General features: G+C 33.7%; 1 protein-coding gene and 1 long non-coding RNA gene across 7 annotated transcripts; both read right to left on the bottom strand.

Annotated features, from left to right (window-relative positions):
• Positions 1 to 683: 683 nt before the first annotated feature.
• LOC125676370 (uncharacterized) lies at positions 684 to 27,335 on the bottom strand. 5 transcript variants are annotated; one of them, XM_056158314.1, is made up of 6 exons: positions 27,064 to 27,335; positions 26,496 to 26,617; positions 7,059 to 7,127; positions 5,132 to 5,309; positions 2,603 to 3,408; positions 684 to 2,503 (listed from the first exon to the last, which is right to left on the bottom strand). In XM_056158314.1, exons 1-6 carry the CDS (start codon positions 27,089 to 27,091, stop codon positions 1,985 to 1,987), a joined length of 1,722 nt encoding a protein of 573 aa, XP_056014289.1. In that variant the 5' UTR covers positions 27,092 to 27,335; the 3' UTR covers positions 684 to 1,984. The 5 variants fall into 5 exon arrangements, with proteins under 5 accessions (XP_056014289.1, XP_056014290.1, XP_056014291.1 ...); XM_056158315.1 differs by having other exon boundaries at positions 26,778 to 27,194; XM_056158316.1 differs by having other exon boundaries at positions 27,034 to 27,194.
• LOC130052667 (uncharacterized) lies at positions 11,002 to 25,859 on the bottom strand. 2 transcript variants are annotated; one of them, XR_008801048.1, is made up of 4 exons: positions 25,652 to 25,859; positions 19,529 to 19,741; positions 14,734 to 14,804; positions 11,002 to 12,926 (listed from the first exon to the last, which is right to left on the bottom strand). It is a non-coding gene; the product is annotated as an uncharacterized LOC130052667 (long non-coding RNA). The 2 variants fall into 2 exon arrangements; XR_008801047.1 differs by lacking the exon at positions 25,652 to 25,859 and adding an exon at positions 23,790 to 24,101.
• Positions 27,336 to 27,789: the final 454 nt, after the last annotated feature.

Below are 27,789 nucleotides of genomic sequence, written 5' to 3'. Positions count from 1 at the left end.
AGTCCTTCATCAGTTTTGTTTTATCCCAACACCCTATAGTCATTTATTAGAGAGGTCTGAAAAGTGGTCCCACCCATAGAAGGCCCAAGGTGGTACCCTTACAGCCCCAAAATGAGGGCGGAAAATGATAGTCCTAGGGGTCTACGTCCTTGCCTGCATACTCTTTTTGTGGTGGATTCTTCAAAGATTAAGCTGTTATTAACATTCATTATCCCCCTATGTGATATAACGTCTAAACGCCAGGAACTTTCAGGCGAGCTCAATTGCCTTCGAGTATGAAACTTGATAATCAAAAATGTGTTCATTAATTGTTTGAAAAATTATCAATTTTGATTTTTTATGTGTTATCTTTTAGTATTCCGTCCGAGTACTCTCAGTACGTTGATGAACTTTCTTATTGACAGCTAGCTTTTATGGCCTTATTGGCTGCTGGTTAGTGGCTGTTAGCTTCAGCCTAGTCGTGTTTGGCGTACTTTTGTAACCTAGATGGGGAGTCTGGGTAATTATATAGACAAGTTTGGGGGGGGGACCAATTAATACCACATGGAGAGAAGAGAAATTAGCTGTTTAATTATGGAAGATAGATACATGTAGGGGTAGAGTCAATGGTAATTTTTATGATGTTAACTTGCTACAGACGGGGTAGAGGGAATATGTAAGGCCGGGTTATAATAACATTTCCAGAGGGTACACGTAAAGTTTAATTGGCATACAGGCTCATATACATGCTACATATACATACACTACACATATAATAATACCATATTTATATATAGCACCCTTTTCATACACTTTGTACATGTACGCTCAAAGGTGCTTTACAATGCATATATTCCTTACTACAGAATGTTATACACATAATACATAGAAAATAAATAAAACATTAAAAAGCAATTATATAAAAGGCGTTATCACATGTAAACATATGTCAGTGTCACAACAGTCTCTGCATTAATCCACTTCATTTAAGTTTAGACAAATGTGTGCACATTTTGTAGCTAAAGTGTGTCTGAAGCACACATGATGCCTAAATTGTCTTTTTGAGAATTAAAGGTGAAGATAATTAACAGTGATCAATCTCATAACTCCTATAAAGGCGAAGATAACGAACAGTGATCAATCTCATAACTCCTATAAGCAATACAAAATAGACAGTTGGGCAAACAAGGCCCCATGGGTAACCCAGAGGTGGGATCAGGTGTCTAAGAAGAGTAAGCATCCACTGTCGACCCGTCACACTCGCCATGAGCTCTATGTCTTGATCAGGTAAACAGAGTAATCCGTAGTCAAAATCAGTGCCAAGAACAGTCTAACAATTGGTATGAAACATGTCAGACGGCATTTGACCCAATGATAGGTTGTATTGGCAATCTAGATTGTTATAACGACCATAGCATTTGCGAAATGCTGACTTTAAACGAGACTGTTAAAACCCCTGTATCATCAACTTGTTTGTCAGTAGCCTGCCACGATTTAAATCCAATTTCACTCTAACACTTGTTGTAATTAGGCAAGTAATTTTTTCGTTTACTTTAGGAGTGTTCATTACTTTTCCTCAGCCATCGTTTACTCTAAAATTCCCACTTTTGCCTTACTTTTAACTTCATTTTATAATGATGACTGTAATGATTTTGTTTTAATCTTGTCTGAAGTTTAATGATTAAGTTTTATGTTTGGATGCTTAACATCACCCCAAGTTACACTGTGTATTATCTTGTTTCTATACCCCCCTCCCCCCTTGACACCTGTACATGACCATGTCCAGGAAAATTAGAATACCTTGCTGGCCGGCACAGTAAATAATGTTCTCCATCTTTATATTACAATTAAAGATAAAGTAATTCTGCAAGATACCAACCATATTTCAAAGGAATTGAACAATAAACTAAGTTTGATTTCAATTGCAATTTTACACATCAATTCGCAATAAAGTATAAGTATGTACATGTATGAGAATACCCAACACTGTTATGGTAGTAACATGTTACCAGATTTGTGTGTTCCCCCCAGATTTAAGAGTCTTTGCAAAAGCTGTAGGAACAGCATCTTCTGAGAATTCGGAATCCTTTGGATATTTTCTGTAGCAAGGGTTATCGGGGATCCAATAGTGCTTTCTTGATTCTCCATCAGAATTGAAATCTGATTCTGCAATATACGGACGAACGGATATTATCGGTGGTGGTGTTTTTCTTAATGTTATCGATTCAATAATGGTTTTTCGCTCTGTGTCCGACTCCATTAATTCTGATGGGCCAACACCAAAATTCTCATTTGATGATCTCTCCACTTCTCGCATTGTCCTTTTCTCTGCTCTTTTCTTCGCTTGGGGAGGTATTTGAGTTAATGTGAAGTTGTGTCTACTTGGGTTACTGTCGAGGGAACTCACGGAGCTACTATCATCACTAGATAGACGAGGTCGAGTTAAGATATTCTTCTTTGTTCCTTTTCTGATTGGATCGTTATTGAATCTCTGTTTAGTGCGTCGATCATCGGCTTTGTTAGACTGAAAGTGAAATATTTCTGTGCATGAATTTACCTTCATGAGAGAGAGAGGGAGAGAGAGAATGAGAGAGAGAAAGAGAGAGAATTTAATTAAACATACTTCTCTAGAATCGTGGCATAGTTTTGGTAATTTTCTGGCCCTTGATCCCGATTCAGAGTTGGTAGCAGAATCCAGAGCATCTAGATACCATTCGTCTTCCCGATGATAATCCAAGGTTTGTGTGTTACTTTCATCACTGGTGTCAGAGGTAGTGATTTTCGGTTTCAAGCCATCAATTTCCAAAGATGATTTAGCTTTGCAGGAACATGTACAGACATAACGAGTGGGTGGATGTTTACGAAGATGGTTGTGTAATCCTTGATGTTTAGGGGTATTGAAAAAATTGATAAACTTCCACATTATCTCTTCTTTTGGTTGCTTTGATTTTAGATGAAAAAATAATTCCTCCCATAATGCATTTTGATGTCCTTTATCAGCTTGGCATTGATTAATGTTGTTGTAAAGACTGGGTGTTAAAAATCCCCCCAACTTCAAATTACACCGAAGATTTTTAATATCAACTTCAGATCGTATACGGCAAACTGAACAAAGCGAACTTGTTAACTTGGACGTTGAATGTTTTTCAAATGATGCTTTCAATCTCTCAGCAACATGACCAAAGGATGCTTTCACCAAAATTTCGAGAACTGAAAGGAAAGTTTCATTATCACAAGCTTCTAATTTTGCAGCAAAAAGGTGAGCTTGATCCTTTCTAGACCGATTTTTCATCATGTTTACTTCTTCTTCAGACAGATAATCCTGCATTTCATCAAGCAGAGTGGACTCAGTCACTATCAGATCTTTCTCGATCATCATGATGTTCTCTCTTACTGCTTCTGTCACCGCGGTTTTCTCACTAGTTCTCGCTAGAATCAAATTAAGATCACCTTTTTACAACAGCAATTTAGTTGTGAGACAGGTGGATTCTCATAACTTTATAACAACTAGAATCACATACTTTTATAATTTTTTCAAGCACAAATTTAGGACAAATCTAAAGACTTACGAAAATATCTCAAAATTTAAAAAAGAATTAAAACAACACATTTTTGATAAATTCAAAATCGTAAGACGCATTGTCAAAGGAACAGATGATTAATTCTAAAATACTAGTACAAGATCATAATCATAATGCTTTTTGATTGCATAGCCTACTCTTTCTCAGAATGTTGAAAACTTAATTCAGATTGACGTATGTCTCGAATTTTAATTCATGTTATATCATCTTTTTCCTAACTCTGACAATACGTCTGTCGCACTTGGCATTTGAACTCCTTTAGGATTTTACGAGGAAGCAGACTTTTACATAATATATGAATAGGCATATCTTGTAGATGGCTTTTTTAAATTTAGGATCAGGGGTCCATACAGGTTCCCAAAAGGGTCTAACTCTTATAAATGCTGGTCACTGGAACTTAGCATCTCGGAATACAAATGCACTACCCACCATAAATAAGTATACACATTAGCTTTTTACACCTTTTGGCATGAAATATAATCCATATAATGAAAAAGAGCTATATATAACAGTAAAATAATCAGTTAAGGGTACAACTTCAATATATGAGAAGCTATTAATGAACATTCAATATTTTCGGCATTGTCTGTTAAATTGTAATATTGATTTACTTAAGGTGAAAAATTAAAGGATCTTATAAAAGTGCTCATCAAATACACGATAATATGTATAACGGTTTCAAGTTAAGGTTTGCATAATATCTCTTTAGATAATTAAGAAAATCAAGTATTTTAACAAACAAGAGGCCCAAGGACCACATCGCTCAACTGAGTCACCTTGTCTCATATCTAAAAGATTTTCCCTATATATTTGTAAGCAAAACTTTGATCCTTCTGACCCCATCCTACACCCGGGGGCAATGATTTTAACACACTGCAATGTGAAATATGTCAGAAAGCTCTCATGTAAATATCAGCTTTTCTGGCTCAGTGGTTGAGAAGAAGATTTTTAAAGATGTTCCTTATATATTTGCATGTAAAACTTTGATCCCCTATTGTGGCCCCATCCAACCCCCGGGGGCCATAATTTGAACAAACTTGAATGTGCACTATGTCAGGAAGTGTTCATGTAAATTTCAGCTTTTCTGGCCCAGTGGTTCTTGAGAAGAAGATTTTTAAATGACCCATCTATTTTTGGATTTTTGTGATTATCTCCCCTTAGAAAGGGACATGGCCCTTCATTTGAACAAACCTGAAAGCCCTTCTTCCAAGGATGCTTAGTGGCAGCGGTTCTTAAGAAGAAGTCGAAAATGTGAAAAGTTTACGACGCCGACAACGACAGACAACGGACAAATTTGATCAGAAAAGCTTACTTGAGCCTTTGGCTCAGGTGAGCTAAAGATGAGGATATGAAAAGTTAAAAGCCTAACTTCATCTTCTTATATGTAACAGTTATGTATTTTGTATCGATAGATCTGAATCGATAATGTGACTTATTTTTTTCATGCACAAGAAACTTACTTTGGTAAGTGTATATTTATTTATGGTGGGCAGTGTAGTCAACAGTTTCAAACTACAATAACAGATGTAAGACATTTAAATCTACATAAATATTGCTGTTAATGTATTTACCTTTTGATGGTGTTTTTGAGGATGCTGTAGCAAGAAAATCACTCTGCAGCCTAGTTTCTCTTTTAGTCACATGATTGACTTGAACAGCTTGACTTTTCCCAACCACCGTTTTAGGTCTTTTGTTGGATGTCGGTCTTTGGGTTGTTTCTACCAAACCTGTATTTCTACCAAATGCAATCTGCAACAATATTTTATGCATACATTCATCAATATGCTTTATGAAATTTTGCTATGAAGGAGACGATCACTTTCAAATTTTCCTTTTTACAATACAAATATATATATATATATATATATATATATATATATATATATATATATATATATATATGATATTTGTTTAGTGGGAGTCTTATCCAATGTGCCATGAATACTTCCTATTGAGCAGAGCATAATAGAATATTCTGTGTCTATGGTTAATAATTGTAAGATATCAATATCATTCAAAGTGAATTTTAAAAGTGTTATCTCATTAGTTATTATGTATATATTTTGGTAAAAACATTTCTTTGTGGGATAAAATATATATATTTTTCACACTTGTGAAGATGGTCAGCGATTGGTCATTTGTCTGTAGCAATATAATCTGCTATTTCGGTGGTATTTTTGCACGAGACACAGTACAGCGAAGACCTGTTCGATGTTGTACAAGTGTTTGGTGATATTTTTGTCCTTTATATATACACAATAATTTGGCATTGAATATTTTGACAGTATTATATGTTCACTATTATGTGTGTAAGGTAGTACAAGAGAGTATGTGATAAATAGAAATAGAGCCAGGAAATAGCGGGTTTTCTCAGTTAGACTTTTACATAGAATTCATAAATGATATATGTAGCTAATGGCGTCTACTGTTTAGGTTTAATAGGTGAAAGTATTCATTTTGTATATATGTGTGTTTTAGTTTTAGTTAACCGACAGTGTTCATTTTATCAATAGGTCTATAAAACATTGGTTATGATATTATTTCAGTATTGACCATGACCTGCAATGGTGGCCATGTTGGGCTGGATATCACGTGCCTTGCTTAGGTTTGTGGACATTGCGCATTCCCAAGTTTGTCCATTTGACTTTGTATGCTACATATGTATTCTTATATAGGATATATGTTACAGTTTGTATATTAATAGTTGAGGTCAAGAAATTCTTGTGCATCTGTGATAAAGTGGAGTATATCGAGATGTTTTATGACTTGTGTAATTGCATATTTTTCGCGGTCACAAAGCTAATGTATCCATTCATTTACAGGAACATTGTCATTATCTTACGATATGTGCATGAAGAATAAACTGTGAAAATAACTTGTCTGTTACACACACACACACACACATATATATATATATATATATATATATATATATATATATATATATATATATATAATCCAAAATATAAGTAAATATCCACACAAGTAATAGTTTAATGAAGAAAAATTAGAATGCCGAAAATAACTCAACCGGTTTCATTTTCAATCTTCAAGAGTTATGACATTATTGCTTAATTACACATTATAGATTTAACTATCACGTCAAAACTAAAGTGACAAATGAGACAGAGGAGTCGAAAAACAATGAAGTTTTTCAATATTCTAAACACACTAAGCCCTACCATGAAATTCACTATGGAATTCTATAAAAAAAAGTTTTGGCCCCGGGGGTGCAAGAGTCCTGCAATTTACAATTGATGTCCCCTGTGTTCAAAAGATGCTGCACACCAAATTTGAAAAGAATTGGAATGGTATTTATCAAGAAGTTAAAAATGTTCAATTGTTAACGCATGACGGACGACAACCAATTGCAATAGGTCATCTGAGTTTACTCAGGTGACTTAAAAAACCCATAATACATATAACTATTAGTGATCAATGCTATATATTTTATAAACGGAGATAAACTAAAAAGACTTTAGTGACTATCAAAGTTACCACTATCAGTGCACAAATAAGGTATGTCCATTGCAGTAAGTATTCTATGGTGTTCTTCAAGGGCCATATCTAAAATAAATTACAAATACATGTATGTATTAACATCTATTCTTATAATTAAAACTCACACACACACACACACACACACACACACACACACACACACATACGTGCATAATGCCGAAACTCACTACACAAGACTTTACACCTGAAACTCACTACACTATGTTCTAGTTATGCTAACCAGAATATAAATTCATTTTTACGTAATGTGGGACATCTGTATATTGTTCTGATACTTGAAATATAGAAAAGCCGTCTCTAAAAATATTGAATTTACACCGGATACCTACGACACGGTGTCACATGACTCATGTGAACACACACGGGAAACTCACTACAGAGTGTTTAAACGTGATATATTACCCGAAAGTCACTACATTTAGTCTGGCGATTGATTGAGAGCACAGGAAACTCAAGCATTTCAACCATTTTCAAAAAAAACAAAACAAAACCCAACAATTTTTATTTTACAGTATCCCCCTTTACAGCAAACAGGACTATTCCGGATACTAAAGTAAAGGGGGGGGGGGGGGTCTTTACTTTGGTATACGGAATAGTCCTGTTCGCTATAATTTACATGTGTTTATTGAAATAAAACCCCAGTCTTTTATGCATTGTTTTACTTCAGTTTATCACAAAATATTATCCGGAAAGTTGGTACCTTTAAAAGAACTATTTTTTTTTTTATATATCAGACGATATGGCTTCTCGGCCAGTGCACGAGGTTGTGTTTAGCAATGAATATTTTCATATTTCAATGACCTTCATATCCGAAGAAGAGCCTCGGTTTGAAGTGTCACATTGTAACCTATATATTTGATCATAAGTTATATTAATTAAAGGTATTTGATGTTCTACCAAGGAGTGGATGCAAGAGTTGGAGGACGTGTACCAATCCTCAAAGGCAATGGGTCTAAATAGTCCGGCGTTATGCCTTCAGTGCGTCCATGGTTAAGCCCTGGTGGGGCATGGGATGAGACACCTGGTGTTGTAGCGTATACCCCCTTCAGTAGGTTCATCCTCCGGAAAATCTGCTTTATGCCTAGCCATTTAGTAATTACTTTCAAAGAATTTAGGATAATGGAGGATCCAGATGGATATTTACGTCCTAGGTTGAAAATTTAAAACGTTTCTATTTACCATTTTATTAATCGTCTATCATTGTATGAAAGTCCTTTTAAATTGAGATTAAACTATTTTTTTTTATGTGTTTGGTATAAAAGTAAGGAAAAACTCCTATTTTTTTCCCCGACATAAATTGTGAAAAAGGTTCATTTATCATTCGACAATATAGAGTCTTTCATCGAATCACGAATACTGGTTCAATATCCGTTTTTAACATTTTCTATGTCACAGTATAAGTTGGATTTTATAATATGTCCTGTGTTACACAATAATATCAAATAAAAATAAGGTCTGATGAAAAGACGAAGAGTGGATATTGAAAATGTACATATACAGTAAATGTATTCGTCTGCTCATTCATTGTGTCCTTGTACAGAGTACAAGAATAGCTTTTCCCCCAAGCTATTTACCCCCCCCCCCCACCCCGAAATTCTGGCTATAAAGCAACCCTACCACATCCACCGGAAACCTGGCTAACTATCAGTATTACCCCTAAATAAATTTGGCTATATAGCAAAATGCATCTTATTAAAAAATGATCCTTCATAAGCTCAATGAGCATTCAATTCAGTAGTTGAACGACTGCCAAAAGAATTTACCCCTTTAATCAATATATCAAAGATATTAATGAAATTGCAACCAACCACGTATGTGTATTGTAGGGAAGTTTCACTACTAGGGCTAGGGGATATAGCCACCCCTCAAAGGGGGTGACTCACTAAATACCATAGCCAGTCTTCCGATGGAAATCCAGACCAATCACGAAGGAGGGAGGCTCACTATTGATAAGTGTGGGGTGGGTGTGGGTGTGGGGGGTCTAACTATATTGCCAGACTCCTCCGGGGGAGGGGGGCTTACTATATATAGCCAATTTTCCGGGGGGAGTCTCATTATATAATACCGGTAATTAATATTAAGCAGATCTAAACAAGGTGTTCAGTCTATGAATCACCAAATCAACGTAAACTCAAATAATTCAAGACATCTTTAAGCATTTGAAAATATCAATTCATTTGATGCGCGCAACAATTCAATTGAAGATCTCTTCAAATAATTAATAATATCTACTATTCTAATTTCTAGCGCGCATTGATTAAATTGTTTATATTGCTCTGATACTTAAAATATAGAAAATCCGTCTTTAACAAAATTGAATTTTCACCTGATACCTACGACACCATGTCACATGTGAACACACACCGGAAACTCACTACAGAGTGTATAAACTTGATATATATGAAAGTCACTACATTTAGTCTGGCGGTTGATTGAAGGAATTAAAAGGGAACTCAAGTGTTTCAACCACTTCTCAAAAAACAACTTTTTGGGGAATTTATATAAATATCAGAGAGAGAGAGAGAGAGAGAGAGAGAGAGAGAGAGAGAGAGAGAGGCTGTCTAGTGTTTTGTCAGTTGAACTAAAATATACTCTTCTGTAACAGAAATTAATGTTAAAAAGATTTGAAAAAGGTTTTCAGTCTAAGAAGCTAAATTCAAGATAAGTTTAATTATTTGAAGATATCATCAATTCATTTGATGCTTGCAACAATTCAATGAAACATGTTCAGATAATTACTAAAATCTACAATTCTGAATTATTGCGCGCATTGATTGAATTCTTTATAGCATTGAATACTTTGATGAGTTGATTAGGCTATAGTTGAATTGTTGTTCTCTTCAAATGAATTACTGATATCAACAATTGAATTGATGCCCTCCACAATTTAATTAAAAAAAGCTTTAATTCAATTACTGGCGCTTCAATTCAATTACTGTGTGTAATAATTTAATTATTGCTCTCTTCAATTGAATTGATATTTATTCAATTGATGCATGCAATACTTCTTCTAGATACAACAACTATCTAATTAGATCTGTCTTGAATTCATTATATTAATTGAAGTGTTTCTCTCTATATAAGAGTTGATGTGCTCATTAATTTCTTGTACAAAAATCGTTGTAAATAATTAAGATATTTTCAATTGAATTAAAGAGATTATTAAATCAATTATACGGAGCTCAAAATCACATGCCGCGCTGAAGTATTGCAGTCATCAGTTAAATAAATGCGCGCAGCAAACCCATTATTGCTCTCATACATTGAATTGATGGGCAGCGCGCATTATTTAATATATGGGCGCAATAATTGATGTGAACACCTAATCAATTGATGAGAACACTGATTGATTTGATGAGCACGTCAATTGATTATTACGGGTAATAATTGAACTGATCTTTTTATCTGAGTTTTTGTTAATTTGGCGCTCCTTATCAGTCACACTTGTAATATAACCAATGTTGCATTCAAAGGCGTCTGTATCCTGGATGTCCTTTATGTCGAAATACGACACCAAAGGCCATTTAAAGGTGACCATACAGGAAATATTCCTGGTTATATGACAGTGTACTACAGTGCTTTAAAGATCTTTTTTTTTAAATATCTGAATACAGACACTGCTCAAGTCACAGGAAGAACTTGTACCAAGGACTTTTAAAAATACTGTGTGTCCCTGCAACCATCATGAATCTGATCGTTCAGAGTTCAGGATTTTTCTTTCGTACTACTCTTTCAGCAATCTATCAAGAGATACTGAATTTATAAGACTCTATTAAATTGTCTTGATTTTTCATTAGTATTTGAGAAGACACTGAGTAAAAATACTCCTAATCCAATTTGTCACTTGCGAAGTCCAAACCTAATGAAAACTACACCAATTTTAAGACTTCTTTAAAGCAAAGTACAATCAACTGCAAAATATAGGTGTACATATTTATTTCATAAGCATACAAAGCTGATCAATTTAGCTCAAAAAACCTCATATGATGTAAATAAAGCTACTCTTTAGTCTTAAAACAGCAGACACTTAATGTTCATTCATATTTGAAATTTGAGTTAGCTATCAAACTTGAAATATCTATTGAATATAAATGAAAACAAGTTACAAGTAAGAGCATGGTACTATCAATTACATTATAAGTACATTAGTGTTAAACTGCAATTAGTTTTAGTTAAATACTGTTATATTATCTTAGTATATTCATTCAGTCTTTCAATCGCACATGAATATAAGGCCTTGGAATACCATTAAACTTTTTGTTCAATTCAAGATATAGATGGAGAATTATTTCATGTGTACTGCTGTTGATTATATATTTATCAATTTTGAATGAACCAATGTATGGTGTACAATGAATGACAAATGCTGATAATACATCTTGTATATAAAACTAGTATCAAAACCATTTACAAGAAAGATTTAAGAAACATATATGCCCTCCATATTACAATATTGAAAATGATCATTTAGAATGTCTGTAGCAAAAGTTACAATGTATCTATTAGTCAGAGGCAACCATTATATGTGATCTCTAAAGGTACTGAGCAGATATTTTCAAATAACCAGTTATTTGAGTCCTGACCTTTGACCTTGAGAGTTTAAAACCAATGGGAGCCATCTATTCTTTAGGCGGCACCAGACTACCAAGTTTGATGTTTGTCAAACAAGGGTTCTCAAGATACTGAATGGACAAAATCTGATGTCCAGAGTAGTTTGACCATTGACCTTAAAATGAATACTAGATATCTACACTTATGATGTGTCAGTGTACCAAGTTTGATGTCTGTCAAGAAACGCAAACTCAAGATATTGTGTAGACAATACCTATGTCCGTAGCATTTTGACCATTGACCTTGTGACTTCAAAATCAAATGGAGTCATCTACTCCTTAGGTAGAACAAGTGTACCTGATTTGATATCTGTCAAGCAAAGAGTCCTCAATATATTGAGCAGACAATATCTTGTCATGTCCAGTTTGACCCTTGACCCTGTGACCTCAAAATCCATGGGGTATCTAATTCTTAAGGAAAATTAGTGAACCAAGTTTGATGTCTGTCAAGCGAATGGTTCTCAAATATTGAACAGACGGTATCTTACTATGTCCAATTTTACCTTCAACCTTGGGATCTGGAAATCAGTAGGGGTCATCTACTCTCTAGGGGCAACCGCTGTACCAAGTTTAGTAACTGTCAGGTAAAGGGTTGGTTCTTTAAATATTCAGTGGACAATATTTTATTATGTACAGTTTGACCTTTGTCCTTGTGACTTCAAAATGAATATGGGACATTATGGGACATATACTTCTTAAAGGAAACCATCTACTTCTTAAAAGAAACCACCTACTTCTTAAAAGAAACCAGTATACCGAGTTTGATGTCTGTCAGGAAAGCGTTCTCAAGATATTGAACAGACAATATCTTACTGTGTCCAGTTTGACCCTTGACCCTGTGACCTGTAAATTAATATGGTTCATTCACTATCTAGGGGCAATCATTGTACCAAGTTTGGAAACAGTCAAGCAAAAGAATTCATTAGATATTGAGCAGACAAGATTTGCTCTACAGACCGAATTAGTCATGTAAAACAATATATACGTCCCCTCTCGTTCAAATGGAGGGGGCATAAAAATTGGATTAACTCTTTGTAACACCTCTGCCAGGAAGTAATTTTTTTAACAGCAAACTTTCCACGACACCATGTTAAACTGGACAGCGATTTCTCCTTCCAAATGGATTTTAGACAGTCAACCTGAGTCAAAGTTTTTCCTAGTTTGATGAAAGTCTCAAATTGTCTTTACAAAGCTGCCTTTTCTGCAGTGGTCCAAGTGTGGCACTGAACATTGGCTGTAATAAAGAATGGACAGTACATATCACTTGAAACAGTTGTACAACAGTTTCTTGAAAGATTGTCCAACTCATTTTCTCTATCATTTACCATAACTTAAAGTAAATGATTTCAAATCAATAATATATTTTTTAAATGTTCTATCCTAAACCTTTATTAAACTACCAATAGATATTTAATATAAAATAAGAATATTGATAAAACTGATGTATGCTCCCCAAAATACATCTCACCTGAATGAACTATTTCAAATAACAAATGATTCACACAATGCTCAATAAATGTTGATATATTGTTGGAATGAAGGTTTCTTTATCATATATAAGGTATATGTTGAGTGATGTTGACCTTTACAAAATGACTTTGAGTGACCTTTGTCTGAAAGCCATTTGCCTATTACCTATCTGCACGATTTATGATCCATACTTGTTTAAAAACTAATGAAATAAGGCACTTTTCCTTATATATAAGGTGTATATTCTGAGTGAGCCTGACTTTCCCAAAATGACATTGGTCCAAAAGTCTGGTCATGAGTAAACTTTGAGTAGAGTAACAGAAAAATATGACTGTCCAAAATCCCAGCATTAAATTGGTGCAGCCTAAAGAACATTTGACTTTTGAGTCATGTGATCATGACCCTCTACAAATAACCTGGGCATAAGGTTTATGACATACTTCTTGGCTATAAGCAGCCTCTGTGTCAAGTATGACTTCTCCATGCACCTCTAACTTAGAATATTAACATTCCTAAGACTTCATAATCTGAAACTCCTAAACTGTGCCCCTAAACTTGTCTGAATGACTTGTGTTCAGGGTCATGACATTTCTTTGATCATATTTTAATTAATCTTGTATAATTTTCTGAAGTTATTTCATAATAAAATTACATTATAGAGAAGAATTTTGCATTGCACACCCAGAAACCTTGACCTAGCTTGTCCAAATGATTATCATCTGATGCTGGTTGTTGCACATTCTTTGAACACAAGCAACCTCTGCACCTAGTATATTATTCTCCTGTTTATCTCATCTTGCAATTTATGGCAAGGACAAACAAGATGTGTTTGTGAAACACAAATGCACCCGATAATGGCCAATTCTGAAGATGGCCAAGGTCAAAAGGACAAATATCTTGGTACCAGTAGAAAGATCTTGTCACAAGAAATGTTCATGCACAATATGAAAGCTCTAATATTTACCATTTAGAAGTTATGACCAATGTCAATTTTTTCTCAAAAAGTAGGTCAAATGTCAAGGTCAAAAGGTTTAGTACCCACGGAAAGGTCTTGTCATAAGGAATACTCATGTGAAATATCAAAGCTCTAGCTCTTACTGTTCAAAGGTTATTAGCAAGGTTAAAGTTTCAGACAGAATGACAGACAGGACAAAAACAATATCCCCCCCCCCCCCCGATCTTTGATCTAGGGGGCATAAAAATATCTGTAATCTTGTCCAAATGACCCTCTGCTAAGGTCAGGACATACCCTTAAGTTAAAGCAAACAAGGCTCAAAATTTTTCTAATTTCAAAGAAACAACAAAATGATCTAAATTAAGTAAACTTTGTCCAATCATTATGAAAACCCTAGGTGCAGATTTTTATATGTCTTTATGATTTGAGAGAGTGTACACATTTTAAGAAAATTCCATTAGCTAGTCTCCTAAAATGAGTACAGCCAAAATTATGCCTACAGACAAATCGACAGACAGACAGACCAACAGACAGACATGGCGATTCTAATATACCCTCCTAAACTTCATTTGCTTGGGAATAACAAAATATAATACAAATTATGACATACAAATACCTCGCTTTTTTCTTCCCGACTTCCTAGATGAGCTTGGGTGCCTCAGTATCTGCATTCCCTCTGAATATAGTCTACAACATTGAAGAGATAAAGCTTTAAAATGTTTGTACTGCTGTAAGTTACTATTAACAAAATGTAAATGAACTTTAAATATGTAATATACATATCGCGTTTTCCAAACACATAAACAAGTTACTTCCACCCTGTGTATGTGGGGACTCGGGCAAGTGTTGATGTCTCTATTTGAGTGAAATCCAATAACAAGAATATTAGTAATTGCTTCCCCAAACTGCATCTAACCAATGAAGTTGAACTACTTCATGTAACAAATGACTTGCACAATGATATATAACTTTTGAAATAAAGGTTCTTTTCTATATAAGGTACATGTTGAGTGACCTTGATCTTTCCAAAATGATCTTTAGTGACCTAATCATTTGAAATTTATTAAGTTGCCTATTTAACTTATCTGTGTAATATATGGTCAATACCTATTCAAAAACTTTTTCCTTGTTAAATATAACCTTATTTTATTACCAAACATTTTGTCTTCACGCCGCACAACACAGTACACGTTAACATTATTTCACATTAGGAAATACTGGTCCAATCATTTTAAATATTGAATGTTTTTAAATCTTCTTTTTTTTTAAATGCATTCATTATTTCTAGGTTACATTTTAATTTCTGAGGTGCAGGGTGGTGAGTAGGAATGTTATTTTTGAAATCATCACAATTAAATCATATCAAGATTGTGAAACTAAATTCAACATGCTTTAAACCAAATTTCAATGTGTTGATTGAGAGACAAAAGATTTTTGAAATCCGAATATAAACTTTGAATATTTTAGAAAGAGATAACAATGTTAAAAAGTTCTTGGATATCAACATGGTTGGTTACTACAGGCTTCTCAAAAGAATTGATCACTTTGTATTGACATTGAAACTCACTTAACAGTTTAAGTGTGTGAAAAATCTGTATTGACAATGAAACTCACTACATGTGTGTGAAAAATCTGTATTGACATTGAAACTCACTACATGTGTGTGATAAATCTGTATTAACATTGAAACTCAATATATGTGTGTGATAAATCTGTATTGACATTGAAACTCAATATATGTGTGTGATAAATATGTATTGACATTGAAACTCACATGTGTGTGATAAATCTGTATTGACATTGAAACTCACTACATGTGTGTGGTAAATCTGTACTGGCATTGAAACTCACTACATGTGTATTGATCTGTACTGACATTGAAACTCACTACATGTGTGTGATGTGTACTGGCATTTAAACTCACTACACGCATGTGATAAATGCGTACTGGCACTGAAACTCATTACATGTGTGCAAATGTGTACTGGCACTGAAACTCACTGCATGTGTGTGATAAATATATATTGACATAAAACTCACTGCATATATCAGATGTGTTCTAACATTGAAACTTGCTACATGTGTGATAAATGCATATGTATATTGGCATGATATCACGTGTGCATTGCATGTGTGTGATAAATGGAATCCTTCATTCGTATGAATGGGAGATAGGGAAATTCCACCGAGGGGACAAGATTTGCAGTCTAGGACGAGACTTTGCCGAGTCTTAAGCAGTGAATCTTGTTCCAGAGGTGGAATTTCCCTATCCCACATGAGCAAATAATAAAGTGTTATTTTTCTCACATTTTATCAGTTCAGTATTTTAATTCAAGAGCTTTGAGAAAATTCAAAATTATTGAAATCCTTCTTTGAATATATGCAAAAATTAATTACACAGTATGAAGATCTCAGCATACCTGAAAATGGTTTACAATATAAGTGTAAAGTACAAAACCCAAGGTTGTCCATAAAAAAGCTATACACAATATATATCAAATTGAAATTTGAAGAAAACAATACAAACTATTTTTCTTTATCGTGTAATGTAAATCAGAAAATATACGACATACATATGTACATCACAAGCAAAGATATGTCTTAGCAGTGTAAGACAGAAAAATCTTGTATGGCTGTCTCACATGGGTTGAGTTGGTCTCACACTAGTGATTATGTGAGAAAGATGTATATTGCCTTATACTGGCATGAGACTCACTATTAATATATAATCAATTGAAATAGAGTCTGTATATTGATGAAGCAAACTAAAGGCCAATTTCATTTGTCCAAAACTGGTGTACACTGCATTGCATACGTTATAAAACTGGTGTAAAACAACGCATTGAAAAATAAAATAAACTGTCGAAAACAAAAATATGGCAGAACATGTTATTTTCATTCTTGCCACTTTTATAATATATTCAAATCATCCAAATCCTTGACATAATTCACAAAGATCCCATAAAAGCATGAACATGATACATGCATGCAAACTATATAAATGGTGAAGCTGTTATGCATGAATTCTCATATTTTCAGTTGATGTTAATTTGTTAATCACCTCATATACCCTGACAAACTAGACAGTGATTCCTTATATTTATGTTCCCAGAACTTAGGGTATACTCTGTTCTCAATAACTATACAACAGATCCTTTATATGCAATCTTTTTAAGATGATTGTACGTACATGTATATCATTTGGATGTGCAGAAAGATAGTATTTTAGTCTGAATGTGCATGCATTGGATTTTGGTACACTAACTTGGGAATCAGTCTAAAATTTTTTTTGTTCTTTGAGATTGTTTAATATTCATATTGTAGGCATTTATTAATTAAGACTTGTAATTTTTAAGATTTTTATTTTTAAGATATTTTTAAGATATTTATTAACTGATCTGCATGTTCAAAATGACCAATCTGCACATGCATGCAAAATTTCATTTTGATTGGATTTAATACTAAAATGTCTGTAACTTTCTTATGAATAAAGTGAATGAGTTGATATCACAGCATAGTAGATAGTATGTGTATCTATATAGATTGGTGTAATACAAAAATGCCAACACTCAGTATATGCATATCCTGTCTTTTGAAGATTCTATATTTTTTCTATACTTCAAGGACCATAATGTTTATGTTTTTCATTAAATTCTTCTGAAGTTGAGGATTTTAGTATGTCTTGGCACTTACAAATTGGTATGGTTAAAATTACTAGCCAGCATGTGCATGCACAATTGTGCTAAATTTTGATTAGACAATTTCAAAATCTCCACAGCTTTCTTATATATGATGCAAACATGAAATTCAAACTAATTATGCTAATCATATGTACATGATACAAATACCTGTTGGATGACATCAACAGAATTACAGATTGACATATGCACATAACGTGCATTGCTTTCTTTCATTTTTTGGTACTGAAATGACCACAACTTTCTTATTAAAGGGTAATTAAATTAAAATGATTTTTTGCTGTTGATTTACAATATGAATACCTACACATGCACACGTCAAGCATTTCATTCTGATTAGTTGCATACGTAATATTTAGATAACTGGTAAATCTCTTATGAATGAGAAAAATGGAATTATATTGACATATTCCAGGTACATACTATAAAAACTTAGAACGTAAGATTATGATTAGTTGTGCAGAAGCACAATGACATAATTTCTTAAATGGGGGGATGTTTGCTTAAACTACTCTCACACATCCTAACTGAAGAGCAACTTGAACTGACCAATGCAAGTCTGTCTTCCATTCTGAGTGATTGATGAAAAGTTCCTGTGGTTTTAAAAACGATAGAAAATGCATTGTTCCTTCAAATATATTGTTGGTGCGAACAGATATTCTAAGTATTTTTACAAACTATGGTCTTTCTCTGATCGATTGAGAGCGGTCGTAAAATCTTATGTCAGTAAAATAAAGGAGACATAATAGAAATTTGAAGGAGTGATTATTGGGATACCAGATCCCCCCCCCCCCCCCCATGTAAATATAGAAGAGAGAGGGTTAATTTGTGATGAGCCACTGTGATGAAATCTCCAAATGTTTTAGATATACATATACAACAATATAAGATAAACAACTTTGTATTCAATATTTGTATTCACCTGAGGATGGATGTTAAAATCCAGAAAGCACTAGCGATTTGAATATATTTTGGAACTGCATATTTTCCTGCTTTTTTATTTAATTATTTTGACTGTGTGATATCAACTCTTTCTATTTGGATTATATATATATATATATATATATATATATATATATATATAAATTGATGATCAGATGGAGTTCAATCACATAACATTTATTTCTCTACAGGCTGTTTCGTAAGGGGATGGTTTCCCCTCACTCGTCGGGAAAAAAATGACATCTAACGAAAAACATCCGCATGGCTGAGAATATGTTACACAGAAACATACTGGATAGTTGCTAAGCATGATTACACACAGGATTGAGTAAATAGAAATATATATATATATATATAGATAGAGAGAGAGAGAGAGAGAATTAAATACACACTAAGTCTTAAGGTTCAAGCCACATAATGCTGTAAATTGTAGGTGGAGGACCTCTGGATAGTGAGTACATGCTGCATAGATGTTCCCTATGACCCCCACCAATGATACATTGCCTGATAATTCATTTAAAAATGTTAAAGGAAAGAAATTCCAATCTTGTTTTTGATATTGCACTTTCTTCTCATTTATTTTGATAAAAGGGGTGCTAATAGTTTATTAAATTCCTGAAAAAAAGCAATCGATAGAAAAATGCTGGTTAAATTTCGAATTGGAGCCTAGTAGGAAAAGAATACAGTACCTAAAATTTCTTGTGGTTAAAAAGTTAATTTCGATCTCATGGTGACATGGATGATTATTTATATGAATAATTTGTCACATACTTGACTCCAAGGAGGTTAGGTTCTTCATAATGATATCCCAGCTAGTTCCTCTCTTCTTTCTATGTCTCTACTGGCATTTTGAGACACATAGTTTTTGGGTGGTTTTCCACTCCTATTACAAGCTTCCTTAAACAGCACCTGGGTAGCCACTTTCAGAATCATTTACATGGTTCCCTGCATGTTTCATCTGTATCTCATAATCTGTTGCGTCAACTATGAAAAAGAAACTTGACATTAAAATCAAATGCAAAGAATCTAATGAAACATTAGTTTGCATATACACATGTATTTATATTATTTTTCAATCTAACATTGCATGGTGACACATATGATTAACATATATAACATGGAAATATTTCCTAAACATGGATTATTAAAGTACAAATACATGTATGCATATTTAAGAAATAAGTTTAATTTTTTAAAGTATTTAAGGGCATGAACTGCTGGGTACCTGTAAAGTGCGAAACGAAATCGAAACGAAACGAAATCCGCCGAAACGAAACGAAATCTACCGAAACGAAACAGATTGTATAACCGATCTCTTTTAATTATATCATTTAAGCCGAAGGCCTACATCAAAGGGGAGGCGAATTTTATTGATATGTGGTAACTTTCACAGGGGCCTAAGATGCCATTTTTAATTATTATAATTAAAAGAGTTTGGTTATACAATTTGTTTCATTTCGCTTAGGTAGGTTTCGTTTCGTTTCGGTGGGTTTCGTTTCCTTTCGACATATTTCGTTTCGTTGGATTTCGTTTCGTTATATTTCGTTTCGTTTCGCACTTTACAGGTACCCTGAACTGCTGCGCTTTACGCCAGCATACTTCATGAAGAGTGTTGGTGCTTCATGAAAAGTATGGTGCATGTTTATGCCCTCTGACATGTAAATAAACATCATGATCTGAATTTTTAACATATTATGAACACTCAACTTAATATATTTAGTGGTACCAGACTACTATACATAAATGTAAGCTTAAATATTCTTGTATGTGTTGCTCTATTTCTACTGAATAGAAGTAGAATAGTATTCTTACTAGGCCTACTATATAATTGATACCAATAGAATTCGAATGCTGGACAACTCGCCCCCAAGACAACTCGCCCCCTTTTAGGACAACTCGCCCTCTCTCAGGACAAGTCGCCCCCTTCTCTTGAGACACTCGCCCCCCAGGGTTTGACTATAACTTTTTGGGGCACTAGACCAATCGGGCTACTTAAAATGATTTTTGCTAGACCTGACCTTACATCCACTAGCCCTGACCAACGTTCCAGAATTTTTTTTTATAAGATTCTCCATATCTAAATACATGTACTTAATTTAAATGAAAAATGTTAAGTTTGAACTAAAATGCATTTAATTGTCTCAAAAAAATCTTTAATCTCGTCATTCAATTTGATGCTTTTACTTTCAACCCTATTTTCAGTTTCATTAAATTTTTACCGGCACGGAAATTCTTTAATCCATTTAGAATAAATTGACCTCAATATTTTTTTTTAAATTTCTATTTCATAAGCCCTAGCTGCTTTGTTTCTTCCCAACGTTTTCCTTTTTTTTTCTTTCTTGAGACATCTTTTGCTTTCATTGAGGACGAGATTTCATATTTGATTATATAGACATTCCCGCACATATGTTTAATAAACACTTTCTTATATTCAATTCAAATGAACTGTTTTGGTGTTTTTTTTAATGAAAGTGAATTCAATAATTCTATTTAACCAAAACATAACTTTACACACATTAACAATGTGTAGATGTCGTAGAACATCACTTACGACCGCGACTTATTAGAACTAAAGATAGAGATTATGTCATCATGCGGTTCATTAAATTGCTCGCAAACTCTTTACAGTTATTTTTTTTATGAATAAAATATTTTATGATTTAAAGTAAAGTTTCTTAAATTTGTTCATATTTTTAACACGACCAGTCGGACTAGTAAATAAACATTTTACCCAACCAGACCTATCATTTAGTAGTCTCGGTCGGTCGGGCGTGCCTTAGTGTCAAACCCTGCCCCCAATATTATATATAAATATATTATCACATTTTATTTTTATTTTGTGTGTGTTATTTACACTTTTAACATTTATCAATGATGAAGCATGTAAAACTCTAGTAAACTCGCTAGTTACATCCAGATTAGATTACGGAAATGCATTGCTTTATGGTGTTCATTCTAAACACACCAGCAAACTTCAGAGGGCACAAAACACAGCTGCAAGATTAATAACACGCTCAAAAAAATCCGACCATATTACTCCTGTTCTAATAGATCTTCACTGGTTCCCAGTTGAGTACAGAATTCAATATAAGATACTTCCTTCATACTTTCAAATCTCCCAACAACCTATCTCCAGTTTACATAAAGGATATCCTTACAGTTTACAATCCCACACGATCACTAAGATCCGAATCTCTGCATCTTCTCCAGGTACCTCGGACACGTACGAAAACATATGAGGATCGACGTTTGGACAAAGCTGCATCGAGTCTCTGGAATTCTCTGCCTTTTAAACTCAGACAATGTACTTCATTGTCTAATTTTAAAGTGGACCTCAGAATGCATCTCTTTAAATTAGCTTTTAATTTGTGATTATTTTTATATACTTAGTGCTCTTACATACAGCTCTTACAGTGCTGTTAACAAAAAACAAACACCCCCCCCCAAAAAAAAACCCCTGCTGTTTGTTATTATGCCTATGTCCTTGTTATCATATTTAATTATTCCTAAGGGTTGTTTTAAATTGTTTCATATGTTATTATGGTAATCATATCATATCGCTATATATTAATAATAATATTTATGCATTTTAATTCTGACACTATGAATATTTTATTCACATGTATGTGCACATCGATTTTATATTATCTTTTCTTTCACATTTGTAAAGCGCTTTAGAGAACTAATGTTGATAGGGCGCTATATAAATCTTTTAATTATACAATTACAATTATAAAGATACGTCTTTTTCTTTCATACTTTAACACGAATGGTAAATTCTAATAGAATTATACATATATTTAATTATTGCATTTCAGAAAAAGTTATATTTTTCATAAATCAATTGGCAAGGAAAATTATATTTACTGATCTTCAGGTAATTGATTAAATGTCTCTAATACTGAGAAAATTTTGAGGGTGTGGGTGTTTCTTTTATCGATATAGTATACATAAGATACATGTAATTATCTTTTAATGCATTTCTCAACTAATACCCGTTGAAAAATAAAATTCCCATTTTAGAAATTTTATAACGGCTTTGCTTTACTGATTCTTTTTACGCAGTGTGATTCTTTTTACGCGGTGATTTCAAAGTGTAAAGAACTCTGATGATGAGTAACTCATAACGTTTGAAGTAAATTTATAACAGCTTGGGGGAAATGAAACAATTAGATTTAACAACAGACGCAGATTATTGATAATTATACTACGTCAGCTGTAGACCAAGCTAATACTCCCCCTATACCAAACGCTAACTTGTTTCCGCTGAAATTATATATTTTACATGTACATAAAAGTGATGATGAATTTACTGAACCCAAACACTGGATTTCCACTAAAATCGTTCGTCTTGCATAAAAAGACATGAAGTTCGGTGTTAATGTGAACACGTCTTATTGTCTGTGATGTATATACTATCTATAAGAAATTCATTAATTTTTGGTAATACACCTCTTGGATTTAGACCAAAAATAATAATTGTAAACATGTATGATATGTAGGAGCGAATTATCTCAAGAGAGGGGGCGAGTTGTCTTGAGGGCGGGTTGTCTTAGGGGCGAGTTGTCCCGATGAGGGGGTGAGTTGTCTTGAGGGCGAGTTGTCTTGGGGGCGAGTTGTCCTGATACCTAGAATTCATATACACACTATGGCAAAAATATTACAATGTAGGTTCATTGTTAATATTATTAAAATATCATACATACATGTATATCATACTATTTTACCACTACCCCTACAACAGACATGGGCAATACTCATTATACTGCACAGGTATTTTAATCAATAAATATATATAAATAAATAAAAGGAAAAAACTCTATCTCTATAAATAGATGATAAATACACTATATATCTATCTATATGCATCCCCCCTCCCATTTTTCTATTTGTATCCATTTACAGATTAACAGCTGATTAAAAATTCAGATACCTGTAAATACTGGTAAACAGACAGACAGACAATGGTAATACATGTATATGCAGCACTGACTGATGTCTATAAACAATGATATCCTCATTTTATACTTACTAATACATAACTTTAAACACAGCACTAAGAAAATAATCTGACCCCTTTTTTTTCTTCTTCAGTCGGTCTACGGCACGAGAAAAATAATCTCCAAGTGCTGACAAATTCAAAAACTTCTGAATTTTTAACAATACTATTTTACATTTGTAAATGGTGCAAAATACAGATAATATTTTGAAACATAGGCTACACAAAATTGATTTACATAACTTCATTTATTTGAGAGTGTGAAATAACAAGAGTGTGAAGATTAAAACACTGTTACGTAATCGTTAGAGATGTCTATGAAACTCACGATAACATGTACCCAGTTCGAATCTCTTAATGGATTTATTATTTTTTTTTCAATTTTATTTTTAGAAATACATATAAATAGTATCTGATTTCTTACAATTGAATAAGTAAAAAAACAAACAAAGATAAAAAATGTCATTTCTGCAACTTTATATGAAATTTACAAAAAGCCCTGGGGATCTTCCCCACTCGATTGAACAGTCTGTACATGTTCTGGTGCCGGTGTTGCGGTGATCGCTGTCGCTAGTGTTCAGGGTCGCTCTAAAAATAGCGGTAGCCCTTGACCGAAACCCCTTTATTTTTTTTAATGTAAGTTACACCGATTTGGCAACACTCTGAGAGAGAGAGAGAGAAATCCGGATCTGCTCTTGCCTTTTCATAAATTCAGTGAACTAGATTGGAGTTTCCATTTACTTAAAAAGTATATCTTCTTAACAGGACAAACATTGATAATTTAACATGAATTTGGTCTGGTATGAAAACACTGGATCTAGCTGCATGCACAAATGGGGATGGGGTTGGAGAGAAGAAAGGGGGGGGGACTTCATTTTGGGACAAATTACTTTATTTTTCATTCTATTCATATTGATGAGAGACACTTGAACCGCACATACTTTAAATGTCCTTGTCCCATTTGATTTCAACACCCTTTATTTGGAAATTTCTTTCAACGCCTATAAATCAACATATTATATAAAGTTGTTTATAGCCATGTCGTAAAGTCAACCATCAGATAAATTAACCCAAAATCTTTGCAACTGGTCGATGTTGGAACAAAATGAAATCTAAACAATTTCTTAAAATAAGGTAAACAATATTTTCCCCAAGAACTTGTTTAACCGCGCTTGACCACACCTTCCTTATTAAGGGGAAAGAGGCTGGAGCTATCCACCGGTTACCAGTTAATAATATCCAAAAATAGTGGTAATAAAGACCCAATTTTTTGGAGCTATGTACTTGTTTAATTTTCTTTGATATTGTCGCTTTGAAACGGGGTTTATATCTTTGAAAATATTGAAAATATTTTGCCAAGCTAAGATAGAATATTCTAAAGAGGAAATTCCAGTTGTTCGTCAGTTTGTTATATATCAATGTTATACATTAAGATACGCATATTCATCAAAGAATGACAAATATACTGTGTATAATAATTCAATTCTCATTTAATATTTAGAGAATTGTTGCTTTTAACGATGTTCATATGTCTAAAAAAAAAACGTGTACACCGATATTGTATTGAAGAGGAAATTCTAACTATTCCTTGATTCTGTATTTGTAAAACATTTTGTCAAATCAATGATAAACCAAAATACTGAAGATAATCATGATGATATAAAACAAACACAAAAACATACAGAAAATGAAAACCATTGAACTATTTAAGCTTACACGCATCTAATTGTATCTTAGTCGTGTCAAAGGTCAACTTACTTTTTCTCACCATTACTGCAGAATACCGATACATCACATACCCCAATGTATTCAAACTAAACGGACGGGAACAAAAATATCAATTTTAAATCATTAATTGACTACTTATATTCAATTAAATAAACAAAAACACTTACATTTGCATTGTCATCCACTCGACCTCGTTTCCTTAGGAAGTTGAATTTGCGCATGCGCGAGAATGTGGCAAGGATGCAAAGTGTGTAAGCACCCCATTATGGCTCGGTGTTGTGTGTAACAAAAGTCGTGTGTAACCCGGAAACTCACACTATACAAAATTTTGTATTTTCTGGGTAAAACACGATGAAAAATTCCGATTTCAAGGGGTCTCCAAACTTACGACACACTTTTGTGTCGTAGGTTCTGAAGATGTCGTAGGTTGCTCGTGTGTAACCTTATACGTGTCGTAAGTGTCGGCATAGTGCGCGAACACACACACACACACACACACATATATATATATATATATATATATATATATCAATACGTATATAAAGCACAGAAAATTTCACTTCATTTGGATACACACTTCCACCCCTACCCGGGGTTGAACTCACGACCTGTGGAACCAAATCTCCTAGCAGCATGTAACCAGCGCGCTAGATCGCTCGACCATCTAGGCAAGTCGAATATATATTGCCTTCAACATCTCTACATACATGTATTGTATTGATAGCCATTTCATCATGAATGTGATGTGTAGGTGAATCTTAATCAGTTCATTACTATAGTATGCCTATTGAAACAGAAATTATGGAATGTACACTGTAAAAATGGTACATAAATTCACTTTTGTAAATATGAACTGCACCGCTTCACGTCGGTATACATGTGCTTTTTATGAGGCACCAGCGCACTTTTAGTACTGTTTGCTGGCGTGATTGGTGAATCCTCGCATTTCATGCCCTCATATATTTTCAACACTTATTTTTTTTTAATAGAAATGCATGAATATGTCCATACCCATTCCACTCCTTTGTAAATAGGAAATAACATCACCAAAACTCCAACTCCCGTAAAAAAGATTAAACACCTTCTCTGCCATTCCATCTCTGTTGAAACTTTAGTGAACAATGATATATACACTGTAATAAAAAAAAAACCATATTCCAGATTTAGTACGAAAGAACTCAAAACAGAAATGTGTTACTATAACACTGATATAATCCAGATAAATATAACTGACATTCACCTATGGACATGACTCATTATAAATACAGTATTTAATTACAAATCTATTAATACTTCCAGCTCACGGGCGGGATTTCCATCAAAGCTCCCAAAGAATAAATTTTCAAACGCATCTCATTCTTTATAATCTTGAGACTATATCTTATTTATCATGATACATTTTCTTCCTCAATACAGCGTACGTAAATCTAGTTTCGTTTGTCGACTTTAGCGTAAGACAAATTTCTACGAATAAGTTCTTACATTTTTAGTTTCGTTTTGTCGACTTTAATATAGGCCTAAAACAAATTTCGTGGAGAAGTATTCTTACATTTATTCTATGTTGATGAATACTAATCACCTTCAATTAATTTTCCAATAGGTGGCATAGAGTGATATAGCACAGATAAACCAGTACTGGAGGCGATCGCAAGGGTTACACCAAAACATCAATGTGTACACAGAGGTCACGTGCGATGACGCGACCGCTCAATCGTAACTACTCGGCTATTCCCGTAACCGCAAATGAACCAGGGCTGCGTTCAAGATCGTAGCGGCTAGCCTAGGGGCTACGTGCTAGATATCTAGCGATCTTGAACGGTTCGCTCAATGTAGCGGCTAGGTAAAATGGCGGAAAATAAACACTTTCTTGTATATCGAGCAAGTTGAATAATATATTTTGTTAATATCAGATCTATGTTATTTTTTTCCGAAACCGACCATCCGGAAATGGCGAGATTAACCGTAAAAATATAATAATAAGCCTTCAAAATATATATCCGGCTTTGAGAGACGTGCAGTGCGACGACCTAACGTCGAAAGATGACAATATTCATTGGAGTTTGGGATTAAGATTGTGTTTAAGCCTTATCAATATGCATTTTTGCACAATATTTCTGAATTGTCAGTATACATTAGCTCTATATTATCCGATTTTTACAGTCCAGTGGATAGAGAAGTTCTATATATCGTCTACTTTCTTTGGTGAAAAATTAAAAAGTTGTTGCAGATATTTTTTTGTTTTAATGTCGTTCTTGACAGATCTAACGTTATAATATGCACTTCACTTCAAATAGTCAACATTTCT

This window comes from Ostrea edulis, chromosome 3 (assembly GCF_947568905.1).
Source record: "Ostrea edulis chromosome 3, xbOstEdul1.1, whole genome shotgun sequence".
Lineage (NCBI taxonomy): Eukaryota > Metazoa > Mollusca > Bivalvia > Ostreida > Ostreidae > Ostrea > Ostrea edulis.
The sequence above is the reverse complement of the archived record's forward strand: the minus strand, read 5'-3'. Positions and strand labels throughout refer to the sequence as shown.

Coding starts and splice junctions, on each gene's coding strand:
- LOC125676370 (XM_056158314.1), bottom strand. CDS start 27,091: ATGCCACCTATTGGAAAATTAATTGAAG. Junction 26,618..27,063: donor TATTGGAAAATTAATTGAAG/GTGATTAGTATT, acceptor TTTTTATTACAG/TGTATATATCATTGTTCACT. Junction 2,504..2,602: donor TATGCCACGATTCTAGAGAA/GTATGTTTAATT, acceptor TTTCACTTTCAG/TCTAACAAAGCCGATGATCG.